We start from the raw sequence: 19,608 nt of genomic DNA, 5'->3' as shown, positions 1-19,608 counted from the left end.
TGCCGGCTGGGCCCTCCCTTCCTTCTTGAAATCAGACTTGCTCAGGTGACTTGTTTTGGCCAGTGAAATGTAATGAAATACATCACTTTCTGGTGGAGACTTTAAGACCAGAGTAAGCTTTGCCATCCTTTTCGCCAGTGCCCAGCACCTGCAAATCCTCCAGAGTGGGTCCATTCTCAGTGGGGGAGTGACAGGGTCCCCACCTGAAAATGACAACACTCCATCTACTGTGTGAGGGACTTAGAGTCTTTGACCAGAAAATAATCCTTTGTTGATTTGGCTACTGAAAATTAGGGGGTTTTGTCATTGTATCTGACCTAGCCTCTCTTAATCTTTTCTTTTAAATATATATTTTTCATTATTATTGATTTTAGAGAGAGGGAAAGATAGAAACATCAATGAGATTGATTGGCAGCATCCACATGCCCCCCTCTGGGGATCAAGCCCACAACCTGGGTATCCCGGGAATGTGCCCTGAACGGGAATGGAACCATAACCTCCTGGTTCATGGGACAACGATGCTTAACCAACTGAGCACATCGGCCAGGCAAGCCTCTCTTAACCTTGACTGAGATGGAGTTGTGACCTGATTTGCTCAATCATGAGCTCTCCACTGGCTTCAAGCAGAGACTGGATGAAAGTAGTCTAAGATACAGAGGAGGGGATTTCTGTACTAGGAATAAGTTAAGACTTTAGTCACTTCCAAATCTAAGGATTCTATGCCTGGGGGGAGCTTTATTTATTGAACTCTCTTACTTCATGACCTACTTATTGTGGCAGCACTGAAGTTATTTTAAGGAAGAGTAAAGTTGTAGATATTCTGAATCGTAGTTCAGCATTGAAAATATGAATGATCCAACCAGATGCTGTGATACACCAGCCAGGTACTTTTTTGGAGAAACTATAAAATTTAATTAGAGATGACACCAAAAATTCTCAACTCTACTTAGCTAATGTCCCAAGTCCACTCTCAATGAGAGGCAGTGAGTTGTTGCACATAGAAACAGCATGGGCTCTGAAGACAGATTGACTTGATTCAATGATTGTACCTTAAGAAAGTGTTAGCTTTTCTCAAGCAGCAGCTTAAAAACCTAATGCCTATCCCGCTATGCCTTATACTTTCCTTCTCCCACTCCCACCCAGAGGGACCCCCTAGGGGCCTCATATTTTCTATATGCAACAGGTAAGAGTTCTCCCAGGCCCAGGTGTAAACCTGCATGAATCTCATGCCTTAAGGCCCAGCTTGTTTGGTTCAGTGTTTGGATGACATTTCCTCACTCTACTTCATTACCCTGCTGCAGTCTAGTGGTTAAGCTGGAAGGACACATGTAGCCATTACTGATGTTAGTCAGTGAGAAGGAAACCTGAAATATGTAGAGCTTTCTACCCCTGTATCCATTCCTGCCTACCCCCTCCTACATCTCTTCCCCTTAACATGCAAACACATGTACACACCACCACCAGTTTTTCATTCTGAAAATAATTTTATTATTTTACATTTATTCAGGAAAGTTCCTGGTTGGGGTGACCAAGATATGGTCACTACAGAACAGATGATTAGAACAGATATCAGTCAGTTCACCAGTTTTTTCTATTCTGTGGGTGGTGAGAGCAAGTCAGGAAGACATGTGTACAATGAGAAAATAATCAACAGGTAGGTGTTGAGGGGTTGGGGAGGAGGCACAAAGGAAATTTGATCCTGCTGTCATTCTCAGGCCTAGATTTAAATATTCGGTCTTCTCCATATTCTCCCTCCATTTTCCTTAGCTCTGTTACCACAGAGGGCAGATGAATATGAAGTTGAAAAAGTAGAATAACTGTTACCAACAGCAAAGTAGGAGTGGTCTCCAGAGCAGCCAGATCTCCCTGGTTGAGAGCCTGTGCCTCACCTAGGACTGGCTCCCAGTGTACTGTCGTAGGGCCCACATTTGAGGCATATCCGGGTAACACAGAATGAGAAGCATCTGAATCCCCGTCTATAATCAGTTCTTCCTGCCTTTCAGTGAAAGGAAAGGCACGGGCCACTCAGTACCTTGGTACATGTGATAGAGGGCATCAGCAACGGGATCCTATTGTTACAGTTCAGGACCACAAGTCTTACTCCACTGATGTCTGAACAGCCAGGGAAGATGTTCCCTGTGATCCAACAGCTAAAACCCGTCAGCTCCCACCCAGGAGACCTGACTTAGTCAGATATCCCTGGGGTAATGTCCCCCAGAACTTGGTTAGGGCGGATCCACCTTCCCCCTGAAGCAGGAGAGATGAATGATACTGGACGTCAGCTTATTAGGTTTATTGGAGCCACCCTCCTGGCTGGAAAACATTCCTCAGCATCTTTCACAAGAGATCAAGGCCTGACAGAATCTGAAAAAATGTTAAGCCCAGCAACCAAATGTGGGGCCTCCTCAGATATGCAAAAATATCCTAGCCGTAGGCAGTAGAAAAAGGCAGACTCAATGGTCCTTGCTGCTCTGACCTGTGCTCCATCCACTTCGGTTTTTGCAGGCACTTTCTGTGGAGACTTGGGGAGAGGACCTGTAATAAGTGGGAAGATGACTATTCCACTGGAATTGATGGTTTTGATATTAGAGGTGAGGGAATTCCAAATTCCAAGAGTAGTGTTCCAGAAGGTGAGAACTAAGTTTATAAATGGCCCGTGAAACATAAAATGAGTAGGACATGAACCATCAAAAAGTAGATGGCAGCCAGCAGAGGCACACGGGTCCGGGAATAAAAGAGCGAACGTAGGATCCGCTTCCATCCAGCACCACTCCGTGACTGAAAGAAAAATTAGAAAGTCAGAGAGTTTTTACCCTGTAGAGATATGTCCCTTTTCCTTCCCCAACCCCCGCAAAAAAGAGATATTCTGAGAGAAAGTCTCCTGAAGGTCAACAAATAGGCAAATTCCACCAGATTCCTCCAACCTTCTCTATCCTTCCAGTCTTAGCCCCATCAGGTGTTCAGTGCCTGGAATCGCACATTCCTTCTCCTTGATCCCCTGCCTCAACACAGCGGCCCTGTAGTATAGGACAGTACTCCCTCTTTATCCTTCTTCCCTTCTTACCCTTCGACAGCTGCTGCCTGGGAGGTCCATTAACACTGCCTGCTCCTGCGTGCCACAGGAGCCGATGATAGGAGTCCGGGCAGAGTCCCATTCGCTGTGCTCCAGCCTGTGTTGGGAAAAAAGCAGCATGGCATTGGTTCATAGCAAGTGAGGTGATCAGAAGTCGTCCCAGCCATCTTGCCACGTGATGTAGCACAAGGGACTTGCAGCAAAGGCTGCTCTCACACCCCTGTCCCCATGCAAGGATGTCCAGGCAGACAGTAAAGGTGATAAACTACCAGAAATTGACTGCCTACTGCCTGTCAGATGCTGGACTGGGTGCTTTATATCCATTTAATCTTCAGGTTTTGAGGCTGGTGTTACTTCCTTCAAAGTAAGGCTTGAAGAGGTAAAATTACTTGTCCATGGTGGCACAGCCAGTGAGAGGTAGAGCAGAATTCAAAGCACACACCCATCTCTGAACAACTGTTACAGAATTTACCAGGCGACCGAAAAATACGCAAGAGTACCGGAGGCACAGGAAAAACCCATTTATTTTCAGATGTTTCACATGTACTAGTACAGGACTCAGGGGAGACTGTATCTTTCCAAATCCTGAGCAAGCCAATATGGAGGAAGCTTTCCCTTTATACCCTTTGGTTTCTTTGTGTCCCAAATGTAGGATGGGACTTCCTTTTGTGGGCTTTGCAAAAAGCCCCGTGTGTTGGGATGGGGGCCGTGAGACCACACCTAAAGGCCTGGCCAAGCGCCAGTGCTGATAACTCCGTCTGGGGGTTGTGTATTGTTCATGGTTTATGGCCTCTCTAAAATGGGGTAGTACTTAAACAGGTCTTGCAGGACCAGATAATTAAAGAAGGGGCAGTGACTAGACCAGGGGTCCTCTAACTTTTCAAACGGGGGGCCAGTTCACTGTCCCTCAGACCGTTGGAGGGCCGGACTATAGTTTAAAAAAAACTATGAACAAATTCCTATGCACACTGCACATATATTATTTTGAAGTAAAAAACGGCAAAAACACCCACATGTGGCCCGTGGACCGTAGTTTGAGGACGCCTAGACTAGACTATAGGATAACAAGAATGTGCATTAGGTTACTGACACAGATTCAGATTGCTAGCCCCCCCAAAATGTCTCCTTTTCCCCATCACAACATGCTCTTTTTTTTCCCCACTACATCACACTTGACTCAGAGAAACTCACTATTTTTTTCTCATTTAGTAAAGGCTAATAAGCAAAAGTGGCCAAGAATTGAACTGAACTGACAGCCTTTACTGCTTTCTGTTCTTTTTTTTTCTGATTTGCTTATTTATTTAATACTGGACTTTCTCTATGTAATGAAGCTGTCTTTACCCACTCAATGATTTCTTCACACAAACAAGAGTTGTATCAAAGGGGCTGCAGGTAACAGCACATCTGACCAAGCGTTTGCCCATAGGGATACACGTTTCCATTGTGGTGGGGAGAATGGAACGCTTTACTCTTGGTTTTCCTCCATATGAAGGGGTATCCAGCAGCCTGCTACTCCTGGCTTCACTTTGCAGGCCACACACTTTCCTCCATGAGACAAGGAATACTTTAATCTGATTTTTGAGTCTGGAAAGAAAAACTGGAAAGCCCAGCCTTGCTCCATTCTGCCTTGTTCCTCTTGAGAGCCAGGCTGAGTGTCTGTTGCCCCATGTGATAAACTTTTTGGGGGCAGGCTTGATCTGGAACAGCATTGTCTATGGTACTATGTAGTCAGTCTGTCAACTTCTATAGACAGGGCTGAGGAAGGATGACATGTAGGTACTAGTGAGCCAAAGAGTACTGGCTGCTTTTATTATTATTATTTTTTTGAAAATATTTTTTATTGATTTCAGAGAGGAAGAGAGAGGGAGAAATAGAAACATCAATGATGAGAGAGAATCATTGATTGGCTGCCTCCTGCACGCCCCCCACTGGGGATCAAGCCCACAACCCAGACATGTGCCCTTGACTGGAATCGAACCTGGGACCCTTCAGTCCGCAGGCCAATGCTCTATCCAATGAGCCAAGCCAGCTAGGGCAGTACTGGCTGCTTTTATTTATCTATTTAATTTTTTTAAAAGATTTTTTTTGATTTTTTTACAGAGAGGAAGGGAGAGGGATAGAGAGTTAGAAACATCGATCAGCTGCCTCCTGCACACCCCCTACTGGGTATGTGCCCACAACCAAGGTACATGCCCTTGACCGGAATCAAACCAGGGACCCTTGAGTCCGCAGGCCGATGCTCTATCCACTGAGCCAAACCGGTTAGGGCGGTACTGGCTGCTTTTAAATTGCAAGTCCATTGAGTTCCGCACAAATACAGTCGCATAAGAAGTTTTAAGGTTAAACTGACAGTACCAGGCCTAGGTAGAAGTATTTGATTGGCTACCTCAATTTCCATTCTACATCAGGGCCAAAGAGGAAATTGTGGAGGGGCTAAGCTTGTGTTAATGTGGCTTGTCCACAGACTTTGAGAGTCACCCTGAACAAAGCAGTTTCAAGTTGGCTTGGGACCAGTTCATTACACATGAGGAAGAGATTTCCCCCAAAGGGCTGAGTTTCACAGATCTAAGCAAGTCCATAACCAGTGGCAGAGAAACAGCCATGGGTACACAGGCCTGAAGATGCCCTGCAGAGACAGTATGGCTGTGTGGTATCCCTCAAGAGCCCACCCTCAAGGTTGCACACCAAGGCCCAAAAGAGTTTTGAAAATTAAGAAGCTGTGAATATGCTGGATGGGAAAGAAAGGTATCTCAAATAAGACCTGCTCACTGGGGCTGCCACCTCTGCCACCTAAACTTTGCAAGCCATCAATATCACAAATGCCACTGAGGGAAGAGGCGATATATGTAGGTGGCTCCCCCTAACCCCCTGTTTATAATAAAGGGTCTGCTTTTAATGTTTCTTTCCATGGAAAGGGACACTCAAAATAAGCGCAGCCACTCTACTCTCTCAAGCGCAGCCACTCTACTCTCTTGACTGGTGAGTTGGGAATAAGGAACTGGGGATGCACAGCTGTCCTTGCAAATCACTTGGCGCAAACTTCCCACAAGAAGCACGGCGTGCTGCAATGTTCTACTTCTACAAGGGAGGGTTCTTCTGCAAGGAAAGTCTACCCGGCATGTCACTGCCTGGGACTGGGAGGAGAATTTCAGGGTTAGGAAGTGCATTTGCTAACAAACAAAAGCTAGATTCTTTTATTTCAGCTTTATAAAGTGGTCTCTTAATCTCCCATATGTTTTAATCTTTGTAAAAAAAAATTCAATTGATTCAGATCTCAGATAGGGAATGGGGATGCCACTTCACTGGCTCTCTAAAGAATGCTACACCTACCTCATCTAGTTATTGTTAGGATATAAAAGATACCTTATTTCACCCCACACGAAATAAGCTGTCAATAAATGGCAGATGATATTATTATTCTCTAAGAACAACTACTTTGGAAAGTGCAGGCCTCTTAGATTCCAAAAGTACAGTCTTCTCGCATGACTACAATGACCCTAAAGTCCCTGAGCACCCGCCTCGAGATGAGGATTACATCCTAATTATTCCCAAGTCCAGCCGCTGGGATGTGCACGAGTGTGATCAGAAAGGACCAGAGGTGGAAACAGGTGTCTCCCTCAGCCCTTTACCGTCTGATCTGCTCCTCGGCCATGGAGAGGGCAGTCTCAGCAGCCACTTTTTGGTCTCGTTCTTCTTCCAGCAGCTTCCTCAATTCGTTCACCTCCTGTTTAGTGTTGCTCAGCTGCTTTTGGGCTTCCGAAAAACTTCAGGACAAAAGGAAAACCAACAGCATCACTAGATGCAGAACCCAGTTGCTGATGCAAGGGATTCCAAGTTATCCGGTTAGAAAGCAGAAAAATTTATAGAAGCTTGTTCAAACACAAATAAGACATTAAAAGCATAGATGTAGAGCGATTAAATAAAGATGCAGATAATATCTTAAGAGATTTTAGGGACTGACTGAATAGCTTTCATTTGAATACCACAGAATTAGTGGGGGGTGTGTATGTGATGGTGCTACTGTTTTTGCTTTACAAATTTTTCATAATTTGTTAGTTAGAGTTATTACTATTTAATCCTCACATCAATTCTGTGAGGCCAATAAGATAGGACGATATATCAGATCCATACAATGGACTCCAGTTCAATGTAGACGGCTGTCCAGTTTCTGTGTATGTAATGCATGCTGCAGGGGTGAGAGCTGCCTCCCTACCTTAGAGGTGGCTGCCTCAGCTCTTCAGGGTCACTCTTCCTGTGAGCCCCGTTCTTTTCCTGGGGAGCTCCTGGAGCAACATCCAAACTCGATGGCCCCTAGAAGAAGAACAAGCTTAGCAACTCAGTGATGGAAGTGCTTAAGAAAGTGTAGTTGGGCAAAAGGAGAACTCACTTGACATCAAAAAGAATAAGAAATGTTGGAGAGGAAAACCTCTGTTTACAATTCTCTTCAAGTACAGATTGAGAAGTGAGAATCTTCAGCTCTAATACATTAATCTCCTACATAAACTCTCATTAATTTTATTCCAGATTCCCATTCTTGAATCTCTCCTCTAACCTTTAAAGGTTTAACACTGAATCTGCTTTCTTTCAGTGGAGACTCACGGATTTTCCAGAAGCTACTCTGATCCTTCCCTTGCTCAACAATCCCTCCAAAACCTGTTCTCCTCCTGCCATGCCCTATTTATCTCCATAATGATTTTCAATCTCCTCCAACTTCAACAATGAACTGCTGTCCACTGCCCCCAACAGCTCTGCCTATTTTTAAAAAACATATATTTGTATTGATTTCAGAGAGGAAGGGAAAGGAAGAGAGAGATAGAAACATCAATGATGAAAGAGAATCATTGATTGGCTGCCGCCTGCACACCGCACACTGGGGATCAAACCTGTTACCCGGGCATGTGCCCTGACCAGGAATCGAACTGTGACCTTCTGGTTCACAGGTCAATGCTCAACCACTGAGCCACTCTGGCCGGCAGCTCTGCCTATTTTGCTCCTCAGGTCCAAATCTCCCGACAGCTTTCTTATTTCTTGAAGCAAAATAACTTTCCTAGTTTCAGAATTATAAAAGCCTCAATCATCACTGTTTTCTGCTCGCCTTTTTGATTTATCTCCCACCACCTCACTCATCTTTTTCATTTTAATCCCTTCTTTAATTTTTCCTACAACTTATTCCCATTTAATAATTCCCTTCTTCTTTCTCCCATCACACCTAATTAACCTTCAGCCTGCACACAGCAGCCTTGTTAATGCTGCCCATTTACTTTCTCATTGACACTGTTTCATAACACTTTTCCCAGCCTCTCAACTTCTCCTTACTCACCGCCTGCAGCTCTTGGACCTGCTTCTCCAAGACCGCGCAGTGATTGAAAAGGTCACTGTAGTGCTGCTGGTTCTCGCGAAGACTCTGACTGGTATTGCACAGCTGAATTGAAAGGGTATTCTTCTCTTCGAGTAGTTGAGAAAACTGAAACAGAGGACAGGATAAGCACCATCCCACAGGGCTGTTTCACTATAAACAGTACTCAGGCTAGCTGTCCTGAGTTTAAATGATTTAATTTTTTTTTAGTGCAAGGCCTTTATTTCAATAATAGCAACAATAGCACTGTGTGTTCCTTCAAAGTGAGAAAACTCATAATTTTTTCACTGATAAAGGGAAAAAAGTTGGGGGAAGTAGCAAGAAACTTTGTTTATGGTGCCCAGTATATTAACTGAAGAACCAGGAAGCAGAAACCACAAGCAACCTAATAAGAGAGGCTGTCCCAGGTACGTAAGAGAAGGGCAGTGGCTCGGGTCCAAGATGAGGTTACTAACAAATGACTATAACCCCTAGAGTTCTAGATGGCTGGAGATACAGCTGTCATCAAAAAATTCATACAATAATCTTTCTGGGTAGATTTTTCAATGCCGTAGAAAGTTACAAGTTACCAAGAACATAGAATAAAAAATTAGAATATGTGGTAGGAGGGGGAAATAGAATAGATCTTAATATGCTGATATACATGTAAGAAACTATACTGGGAATACAGACTCTCACAGGTATAAAAATTTCAGTCACTCAAAGCAGGACTCTTCTCTGCTACATGAGTGACAGGTAATTATTCAGTCTGTCCTTGAACACATCAGTGTCAGGGGCACTCATTACCTGACAAAGCAGCCCAATCCCTTTTCCACTATGTCAAATACAGAAAATTATTTTTAACTAGAGGCCCGGTGCATGAAATTCGTGCACTCGGGGGCGGAGGGTCCCTCAGCCCGGCCTGTGCCCTCTCACAGTCTTGGAACCCTCGGGGGATGTCCGTCTGATGGCTTTGGCCCCGTGGGAGCAGGCCAAGTCGGTCAGTTGGACATCCTGCTGTGGAGGTGGGAGAGGCTCCTGCCACTGCCGCTGCACTCACCAGCCATGAGCCCGGCTTCTGGCTGAGCGGCGCTCCCCCTGTGGGAGTGCACTGACTACCAGGGGGCAGCTCCTGCGTTGAGTGTCTGCCCCCTGCTGGTCAGTGCACATCATAGTGACCGGTGGTTCCACCATTTGGTTGATTTGCATATTAGCCTTTTATTAAATAGGATATTGAGTAAAAAATTTTCTCTTTGGAGCTTCTACTTATTGATTTGACTTTGGTCTCCTGGAACTCTAAGTCCTCACTTGTAGGTGTCAAGTTTTAAGTTTAGTAATAATTAACATCCAGATACATTAATATGAGATGTCTCTCCGAAGTACCCACTGTAGGACTGTCTACCACATGAAAGGAGACTGGTGTGCCTAGCTTTGTGTTCAATCTTTTCCTGAGTACTCCTTTTTGTTTTTTTGGTAAGTATTCTGGGTTAATTTTTTAGTAAAATAGTTGAATCAATGTTCAGATAAAAGAATATAATACTTTTCTAGAGATACCATGATGACTGGTAAGGACTTTTGATGCATATGGAAAATTAGAACAAATCTACATGGTATAACAAAAACATCTGCATAGCCAGAATGAAAAACATAATAACCTTACCTTTGAAGAGCAATGTTCAGTTTACAAAGCACTTTCAAAAGTATTCTCTTATTTGAGAGAGACATATATAAATGACAAAGAGATGAGCAGTGACTTGCCTAACATCATGTGGCTGGTAGATGGCAGACCAGGTATCAAGTATGTTCTTGATTCCAAGTCTAGAGCTCTATCTGCTACCTGATGGTATCCCAACTGAGAGTTCAGCAAGGAAGTTAAACAAGTTATGGATTTTCCTTAGGAGAAGGGACAGTTAGTAAAGGAAAGGACAAACTAATTTAAAGACAGAGATAACTTGGTATAATGACAACTACTGGGTTCTGAGGCAAGGAGTAACTTTTTTGTAACACAGGAGACAAACCATACCAAAAAACAAAACAAAACAAAACAAAACAAAAAACTCCAAAACAGAAACAAACAAAATCCCTCAGCGTTGAAAAAAATCCTAAAACTCTTTTCTATTACATATCTAGAAGAGTACAAACCCCCTAACTGAAGAAGTCTAATTATTTACAACAAGTGGTCCGGTGCACAAAATTCGTGCACATTAAAAGGGAATTAATTAGAGGAAATAATTTAATATTGCTATTTGCCCTTTCTCTCTAATAGAAGTGTCAGAGATGAAAGAAAATTAGTAAAATGTACATGAAATCTCCCTCCTGTCAGAGTCTGGGGTGCACCATGGGACCCAGAGTCAAGTCCCCATCCACCCACACATGCCTCGAAATCGCGTGAGACCCAGACCTGGCTGTCCCCACCCAAGCCCCGTAGGGCGGGGGATGCAGCCTCAGGTCCCCTGGCCTGGTGCCAGGCAGGGGGCACAGCCTCAGGTCCCCCATCAAGCCCCACAGTTTAAAATATTGTCCTAGAAAGATAAATGCCCAGAGAGAGAGTCACAGGAGAGCAAATATAACAGGGTTGAGGCGGGCCTAATTTATGGGGGGAAAAAGTGTTACAGAGCTATGAAGGTCAGAACTTTCTGGAAATAACTGACTAACTGGTAGAGGGACTGGGTAGGAGCTTCTCTGGAGCCCCTCTAAAAACTCCAAGACAATTCCAACAAAGGGTCTGCAATTTTACCAATTCATTTGGATCAACAAAAGTTTTTTTTGTTTTGTTAATCCTCACCTGAGGTTATTTTCCCATTGATTTTTAGAGAGAGTGGAAGGGAGAGAAGAGACAAGAGAGAGAAACATCAATATGAGAAAGACACACAGATTGGTTGCCTTCCCCAAGGCCCTGGGTCAGGATAGAGCCTGCAATGGAGGTACGTGCCCTTCACTGGAATTGAACCCGGGACCCTTCAGTCCATGGGGCAATGTTCTATCCACTGAGCCAAACCAGCTAGGGCTCAACAAAAGTATTTTTAAAATGTATATTTCTATGCCAAAGTATATAGTGTTATCAGTCTCTTCCATGTCAATTAGTTGAATTTAACAATATTTTAAAAGTACCTTCTACATAAGGCAGGCACCTTGCTTTTCTATGTACATTATATTTATCTCAGACCAACCTCATCCTAACACCTTATGCAAGTTATTCTGAGAAAAGTAAAACTTCTGTACCCTAGGGTATGCTTTAGCTGGAGCCTAGGTTTAATCATCATCTACTTACCTTAATGCTTCCAGTCATGGAAATAAGAAACTGAATTCCAGTCTAGCAGGAAAGACTTACCCTGCTGTTCAGTTGCTGAATTCTTAATTCCTTCTGGTGAATTTCCTTTAAGCTGTCATTGAGCTGAGTCCTAAGAAGTTCTGTCTCATAAACTAGGTTTTGTGGCCCATCTAGGGAAGCTGATGTCTCTGGGGATGCCTGCCAGGATACAAACAGTGATGAAGCTGGTTCATAATTCCTTCCCTCCAGAAACCCTGTCCAGCCCAGAGGAAGTCATGAAATGGCTTGCCGAATACTGACCAGCAGGCACTTAGCTTGCATGAAGCTGAGGCTTCCTGGGTAATGGTTACCTCTGAGTAGCAATCTGCATTGGAATTACTCACCTGCCTTTGGTACTGTACTTTGAGGGTCTCAGTCTGGGAGGCAGATCTCAATTCCCTCATAAGATTTTGCAGATGACTGATCTGCTGATCTTTATCTGAAATAGCCATAAGGTACTGCTCTTTCATTCTCCTCTCATGAGTTTCCCAGGAATTCTTTTCCATCCTAGAAAAACATGAAATAATCACAGCAAAAATATACTTGTGAGAGAAAGATAATTCCATATGTACCCCGAACTATCACCATCACCTAGTGGTAAAGAGGTGCCTCTCTCTGACTGACCTCACCCCTACTGCAGTGTCAGTGGAAAAAACAAGTGAGACCTGGACATCCATCTCCTCCCATGAAAAGGTAATGAAGTGCTCCTCCCTGTCCCTGCAGGGGCAGTATCAGAAGAGGCCAAGAGGAAAGTTTGGACTTCGGGCACTACCCAATGGTAACAATGTGCCACTCCCCAATCCGCTTTCTGCAGTGTCAGGGGAGACTGAGTGAGGAGCCTGGACTTTCGACACTGCCCAGTAACGAAAGTGACCTTCTCCACACCCCACAGTGAAATCAATGGAGGCCTTGTGTGGAGCCCGGATTCCTACTCTCACCTAACAGTAATGAGGCAACCCTTCCAACTAATGGTGCTGTCAGTGGAGTACAAGTGCGGAGACGAGACTTCTACCTCTTCCTGGCAATATCAGGGCACCCGTTCTCTCTAGAGCTATCAATAGAGGCTGAGTGGGGAGCCCACTGGCCTTCACCCTCCATCTGGCAGTAAAGTGGCAATGTTCCCCTTCCCCTGCTGGTGTGGTATCAGTGGAAGTCCACTAAAGCAGACTTAAATAAGACTTCAAGTCATAATTTCCAAAATTGAACTTATCATAAAAAGAATCAAGGATGTTGCCCTAATCGGCTTGGCTCAGTGGATAAAGCGTCAGCCTGAGGACTGAAGGGTCCCGGGTTCGATTCCGGCCAAGGGCACATGACTGGGTTGCGGGCTCGATCCCCAGTTGGGGGGCATGCAGGAGGCAGCCGATCAATGATTCTCTCTCACCATTGATGTTTCTATCTCTCTTTCTCCCTTCCTCTCTGAAATCAATAAAGAAATATATATTTTTTAAAATCCATCAGTTTCCTTTAAAAAAAAAAAATCAAGGATGTCACATTCTGCGAACCAGGGAAATCCCAACTTGATTGACCAAAAAAAAAAAAAAAAAAAAAAAAAGAAATCATCAGATTACAATAGTGAGATGACAGTGTTGGAATTACGTGACAAGGATTTTAAAGCAGCCATTATAGAAATATTTCAACAAGCAATTACTAATATACTGGAAACAAATAAAAATAAAGGAAGCATCAGCAAAGAAATAGAACATATAAAGAAGAACTGAATTTTAGAGCTGAAAAATACCATATGCAAAATAAAAAGCAAACTCAATGGACTCAATAGCAAAATGGAGGTGACAGATGAAAGGTATCAGTGAAATTAAGAACAATAGAAATTGCTGAATCTGAATAAAGAGAAAAATAATCAATGAATTATATTAATCCAAATTAAAAAGACCTTATTGAGAAGGATGAAAGGGAAGCTGCAGACTAGGAGTAATATTTGCAAACCACATGTCTGACAAAGAACTTGTATCTAGAATATATAAAGAACTCTCAAAACTCCACAGTAAAAAATTAACAACTTAAATAGAAAAATAGATAAAATACATGAATATACATTTCATCAAAATGGACAAATGACTGTCAAATAAGCACATAAGATGTTCAAAATTATTAGCTATTATGCAAATTAAAATAACATTATATATCTGTTAATATCAAATGCTGACAAGGATACAGCATTTAATATTGAAGCTGGATCACTCTTGTGTTGCTGGTATGAATATAAAATTGTACAGTCACTCTGGAATATAGTGTTGTAGCTTTTTAAAACACTAAACATTACATTTACCATACAACCTAGCATTTGCACTCCTGGGCAATTATCTCAGAGAAATGAAAACGTATTGTCCACATAAAAATCTATATACTGCTTACAATAGCTAAAATTTAGAAACAACACTCATGTTCTTCAACGGGTAAATGGCTAAAAGCAATACATTCATACCATGAAATACAATTTGTTGGTAAAAGAATAAACTATTGATACACTCAACAAAGTTGATGGAGCTCAAGGGCATTATGATGCATGAAAAAAGCTAATTTCAAAAGGTTACATACTGTATAATTCCACTTGTAAAACAATCTCAGAATGACAAAATTATAGAGATGGAGAACAGATTACTGGTGACCAGAGATTAGGAATGAGAGGGTGGGAAGCAGGGAGAGGGAAGAATGTAACTATAAACTAGTGGCACAGGGGACATATTTGTATTGATGGAACAGTTGTATATGTGGGTTGTGGTGGTAGTTACATGAATCTACACATATGGTAAAACTGCACATAACTATACACATACATATACTCTAATGAATGTGAAATTGGTGAAATATGAATAAGGTCTTTGAATCATATCAATGCCAATTTCCTGGTGTCAATATTGCATTAGAGTTAAGATGTGACCGTTAGAGGAAACTGGGTGGAGGGTACATGAGAATTCTCTGTGCTATTTTTGTAACTTCCTATATACATCTATAATTATTCCATAATAAAAAGTTTAAAAAAATTAGAAAACTAAAAGGGTATAAGCACAGAGATGATCAGACCTGAGCTGATGCAGTTCACGCTGCCAGGAGAGGTTCTCCTGCCTGAGCTCTTCTTGCATAATCTGAAACGTTTTCGTCTTATCTTGACACTCCTGAAGTTGAGCCTTCACTGGACGTAACTCAGTGATCTCCTGGTTAATCTGTAAGTATTGCTGCTGCAGATTCTTCAATTCCTTCAGCTTTAACCAAAAGGAAAGTAAAGGGTTATTCATCACATCTCATTCACCCAGCTATGAGTCATCAGCAGGTCCCTACTAAGTCAGTCAGACACCACACAGACTATCAGCACCTGACAGTTCATTGACATATCACTGCAGCATGAATCCCTAAAATGGTGAAATACATGCGGCCAAGCTTGTGGGAATCATCCCATGAAGCTGCCATCAAGGCTGCAGGGCCTGACCATTCCTGCAACTTCTATCCCTTCCCCCCGGCTCCCAAGGTCCTAAGTTGACTCGATCTACAACTCTGATGTGGGATAGACATAAGGGACCGATAGCTTCTTTGTGAATGGTAACTCCCTAGAATAAAAAGTATAAACACAGACTGCTTTTTTATTTATCCATGTGCCCGGGTTATGGATGTCAACCTTTACTCTAGCTTAGCTGATGACTATGATATGAAGAAGGCAGTGATGCCCATGCCCAGTGGTTAAGGGCACTTAGGCTTTGGAATCAGTTATCCTGTACATACATGTTCCTCACATCCTCTAAAGCCTTATTTTCCATCACCTATAAAATGAAGATAATTACAGTACCTCTCATAAGATTATGAGAAACAAAAAAATTAATGTGTTACACAGTTAGTGGTGATGATGATGATGATACAGTAATGATGGACTTGACTCTAATTAACAGAACTGCCTATCTACATTCCAGATATATCTTTAAACTCTTTATCCCCAACTCATTAAAAGCTTGATAGTAAGAAAAAATGTCAGGACATCTGGGCAAAGAGGGAGTCTTGAACACACATCTGTTTCACCCACTTCGGAAAATCACAATGCTACAATAAAGGCATTATTTTTTAAAGCATAAAACGCAAGAACAGAAAGAACAAGAGAGAGGTCAGCAGCAACAGAATTAATTTTGGAAGCTGAAAAGCAGATGCATAAGTGGTAAATGACTTGACAGATCTGGAAAAGCCATATTTTAAGCTAGCAGTAGGGAAAGCCAAGAACCAATAGAACTTACTCTGCAGAATCTTCAAAAGGCTCAGGAATTAACAGCACCAGGTACCTCTGGAAAAGATGGCAACGGGAATAGGGAGGAGGTGGCTGAAATAAGGAGGATTAGATGAAAGCTGCTTAAGAAACAATTGCATCCCTAAGTACCCTCCACAGCTCTACAATGACAGATAACTAGAGTCTTATTCTCTGGAGAAGGTAAAAGAAGTGTCACTGGACTATGAAACATCAGGCACAGCTGAAGGTAAGGATACTGCTCTAAAGCAAGGGTGATCAAGTGAATATATTCTTTCTTTTAAAAAAATTTAAAATGGATTTTTTAGAGAAAGGGGAAGTAAGAGGGAGAGAGAGAGAAAATCATCAATGCAGGAGTGGAACATCAATCAGCTGCCATCTGCACATCCCCTACCAGGGATTAAGCCCGAAATCCAGGTATGTGCCCAGACCAGGAATCAAACTGAGGATCTCTCCTTAAATGGGACATCATCAATAAACTGAGTGACACCGGCCAGGGCGAATGTATTCTTTCTGAATGCATGAAGCCTTTCTCCTACTCAGCTTGGAGAGTGCAGGCATATAGGCCTTTACCTTCCATGCAGAAAATGATAAGTTCTTCTCTAGAAAATATGACTGTCCCAAGAGGAACTAAAGACACCAACATAGGGACTACCCACAAAAAGCTCAGCATGATTGCCCTGCAATGAAACTTGGAGTTGGTAAGCTCCTCTCATAAGCTTTTGAGACCCTGCTCTTAAACATAAAGAGTAAAACAAGAATTAACCCTCACCTGAAGAATGGCTAATATTAAGATAAAGATGAAAAGAAATTAGAAGAGTATTTGAAGGAGATTATTAGGGGAAAATGTAATATACTCAAAGATTTAAGAGAGAATATAGAAATTAGAAACATTAGAGCAGAAATAAAAAATGGGGATTCAAAATGGTGGCAGAGGAGGAGGATGCTGCATGGACATGCTCCCAGGAACAAGCTGGAATTACAACTGAAATACGGAAAGGTTTCCTGAATAATCAATGGAAAACTCACAGGAGAGAACCCTGATACGCAAGGACCAAAGATGGAGACTGCATAGAGACTGGAGGAGGGGTGGAGGCGCGAAAGGGCTGGCCTGGTGCCCACAGACAGGAACTGAAGTCCGGAAGAGATATCTCAGCTGGGGGGTTGGGGAGGAAGGGTGCCACTGGGAACTCAGGGATCTAATCCCAAAGCTGGGCTCCCCAGCAGAGAGCACCAAATCTGAGGAGGGTACCCACACAACATCTAGCTATAAAAAGAAGTGGGGTACTGTCTGCCAGGCAGTGGCAGCTGAAAGTTCGGGCACCCTCTTGAAGGGCCAAGACATAAAAACTCCCTGTGGAGAGACCCACCTTGTGCTCTGGCAGAGGGAGGGTGAAGTAGACTGTAGCTGTGAGAGCAGAACCCAGGACTGGGGACTCAGGGGCTAGACCTCAGAAGGCAGACACTATAAGTTTCCTGGGCTGAGTCATTCCCTCACACAGTGGAGGACATCTTTCCCACATAAACATTTGCCTTGCCTGGGGGGAAGACAGTCAGACACACACTACTGGAAAACACTTCGTCCTAAGGCCACTTAAGTGTTAAAAGTAACAATTAGCCTCCAGGCAGAAGCAACTGCCCCACCCAGTTGAAAAAAACTCTTGCCACACCTGAGGACGATTGCCTGGGGCTATTCATGTTGGAATCCTATGAGTCTATAGACAGGAGGAGGTTTCTGGAGGCTTTGAGACTTTGCCTGATCCAATTAGTCAGAAACAGCCTTTAACAATGTCCTGCACTAGAGATTGAAAGGTGTAGAGGATCTACCTAAAACATAGTCACAAAACCAAACAGACAACCAAAATGAGGAGACAAAGAAATAATCCCCAAATGAAAGAACTAGAGAATTCTCCAGAAGAAGAGGTAAATGAAGCAGAGATAAGAAATTTACCTGAAACAGAGTTCAGAGTAATGATGGTAAAAATGCTCAACAGTATGAAAAAAATATAGGAACTATGAAAAAAGAACAGTCTGAGATAAAGAATGACATAACACAAATAAAGAACACATTGGAAGGAATACACAGCAGATTAGGGGAAGCTGAGGATCGAATCAGTGAATTAGAAGACAGAGTTGAAAATATCACTCAATCAGAGAACCAAAAAGAAAAAGCAATTGAAAAACAGGAGGACAGCTTAAGGGAGCTGTGGGACAATGTGAAACATAACAATATCAGAATAGCAGGTGTGCCATAAGAGGCAGAAAGGGAGAAAGGAATAGAGAAGGTGTTTGAAGAAATAATGGTAGAAAACTTCCCTAACCTGGTAAAGAAAAAAGTCACCCAAGTTCAGGAGGCACAGGGAACTCCAAACAAGAACAACCCAAACATACCCACACTCAGACATATCATAATTAAAATGTCAAAACTTAAATACAAAGAGAGAATCTTAAAGGCAGCAAAAGAAAAGAAAACTGTTACCTACAAAGGAGTTCCCATAAGGCTGACACCTGATTTCCCATCAGAAACTCTACAGGCCAGAAGAGAATGGCATGAAGTACTCAAGGTACTGGAAAGCAAGGATCTGAGACCAAGATTACTATATTCAGCAAGGCTATCATTCAAAATAGACAATCAAACAAAGAGCTTCCCAGACAAAAAAAGCCTAAAGGAGTTCATCACCACCAAGCCAGCATTACAAGAAATACTAAAGGGATAGCTGTAAGGGACTTCTAAGAAGAGGACACACAGAGAGAAACCTGTGAATGAAATAGACCAGCTGTCACCAACCGGTGGTCCACGGACCACTGGTGGTCCGTGAGGTCCGAAAGGTTGGCGACCACTGAAATAGACAAATTCCTAGAAAAACACAATCTCCCAAAACTGACTCAGGAAGAATAAAAAAAACCTGAATAGGCCAATAACAACCGATGAAATAGAAGCAGTAAACAAAAATACCCACCAAACAAAAGCCCAGGTCCGGACAGCTTCACAGGGGAGTTTTTCCTTACATTCAAAAAAGAAATAACACCTACACTCCTCAAACTATTTCAGAAAATCCAAGAGGAAAGAACACTTCCAAACTCTTTTTATGAGGCCAGCATTATCCTAATTCCAAAACCAGATAGACACTACAAAGAAAGTGAATTACATGCCAATATGCCTGATGAACACAGGTGCTAAAATCCTCAACAAAATATTAGCAAATCGCAACCAGCAATATATTAAAAAGATCATACACCATGACCAAGTGGGATTTATTCCAGGGATGCAAGACTCATACAATATTCACAAATTAATACACATGATAGCCAAGAAATCTATGGCATTTCTATACACCATTAATGAACTTACAGAAAGAGAGTCTAAAATAGCAATCCCATTTACCATCGCACCAAAAAAATTAAGATACCTAGGAATAAACTTAACTAAGGAGGTAAAAGAACTATACGCGGAAAACTATAGGACACTGAAAAAAGAGATAGAGGAAGACATAAACAGATGGAAGAACATACCATGTTCATGTATTGGTAGAATCATCATCATTAAAATGTCCATACTACCCAAAGCAATCTATAGATTCAATGCACTCCCCATTAAAACACCAACGGCATATTTTGCAGACCTAGAACAAACTTTCCAAAAA

General features: G+C 42.5%; 1 protein-coding gene across 4 annotated transcripts in view; it reads right to left on the bottom strand.

The window, feature by feature from the left end:
• Window positions 1–1,464: 1,464 nt before the first annotated feature.
• GOLGB1 (golgin B1) overlaps window positions 1,465–19,608 on the bottom strand; it is an 89,808-nt gene continuing 71,664 nt past the window's right edge. For all 4 annotated transcript variants that reach the window (XM_079766841.1, XM_079766843.1, XM_079766844.1 and 1 more), the window contains 8 exons: window positions 14,764–14,942; window positions 12,063–12,225; window positions 11,740–11,877; window positions 8,394–8,537; window positions 7,287–7,384; window positions 6,703–6,837; window positions 3,065–3,170; window positions 1,465–2,778 (listed from right to left, as the gene is read on the bottom strand). In XM_079766841.1, the coding sequence (XP_079622967.1) occupies window positions 2,644–2,778; window positions 3,065–3,170; window positions 6,703–6,837; window positions 7,287–7,384; window positions 8,394–8,537; window positions 11,740–11,877; window positions 12,063–12,225; window positions 14,764–14,942 (1,098 nt within the window). In that variant the 3' untranslated portion in view covers window positions 1,465–2,643. The remainder of the gene's footprint in view (window positions 2,779–3,064; window positions 3,171–6,702; window positions 6,838–7,286; window positions 7,385–8,393; window positions 8,538–11,739; window positions 11,878–12,062; window positions 12,226–14,763; window positions 14,943–19,608) is intronic.

The sequence above is a fragment of the Cnephaeus nilssonii genome (genome assembly GCF_951640355.1).
Source record: "Cnephaeus nilssonii genome assembly, chromosome: 3".
Lineage (NCBI taxonomy): Eukaryota > Metazoa > Chordata > Mammalia > Chiroptera > Vespertilionidae > Cnephaeus > Cnephaeus nilssonii.
Note: the sequence above shows the minus strand (reverse complement) of the source record. Positions and strands in the feature narration are given on the sequence as shown.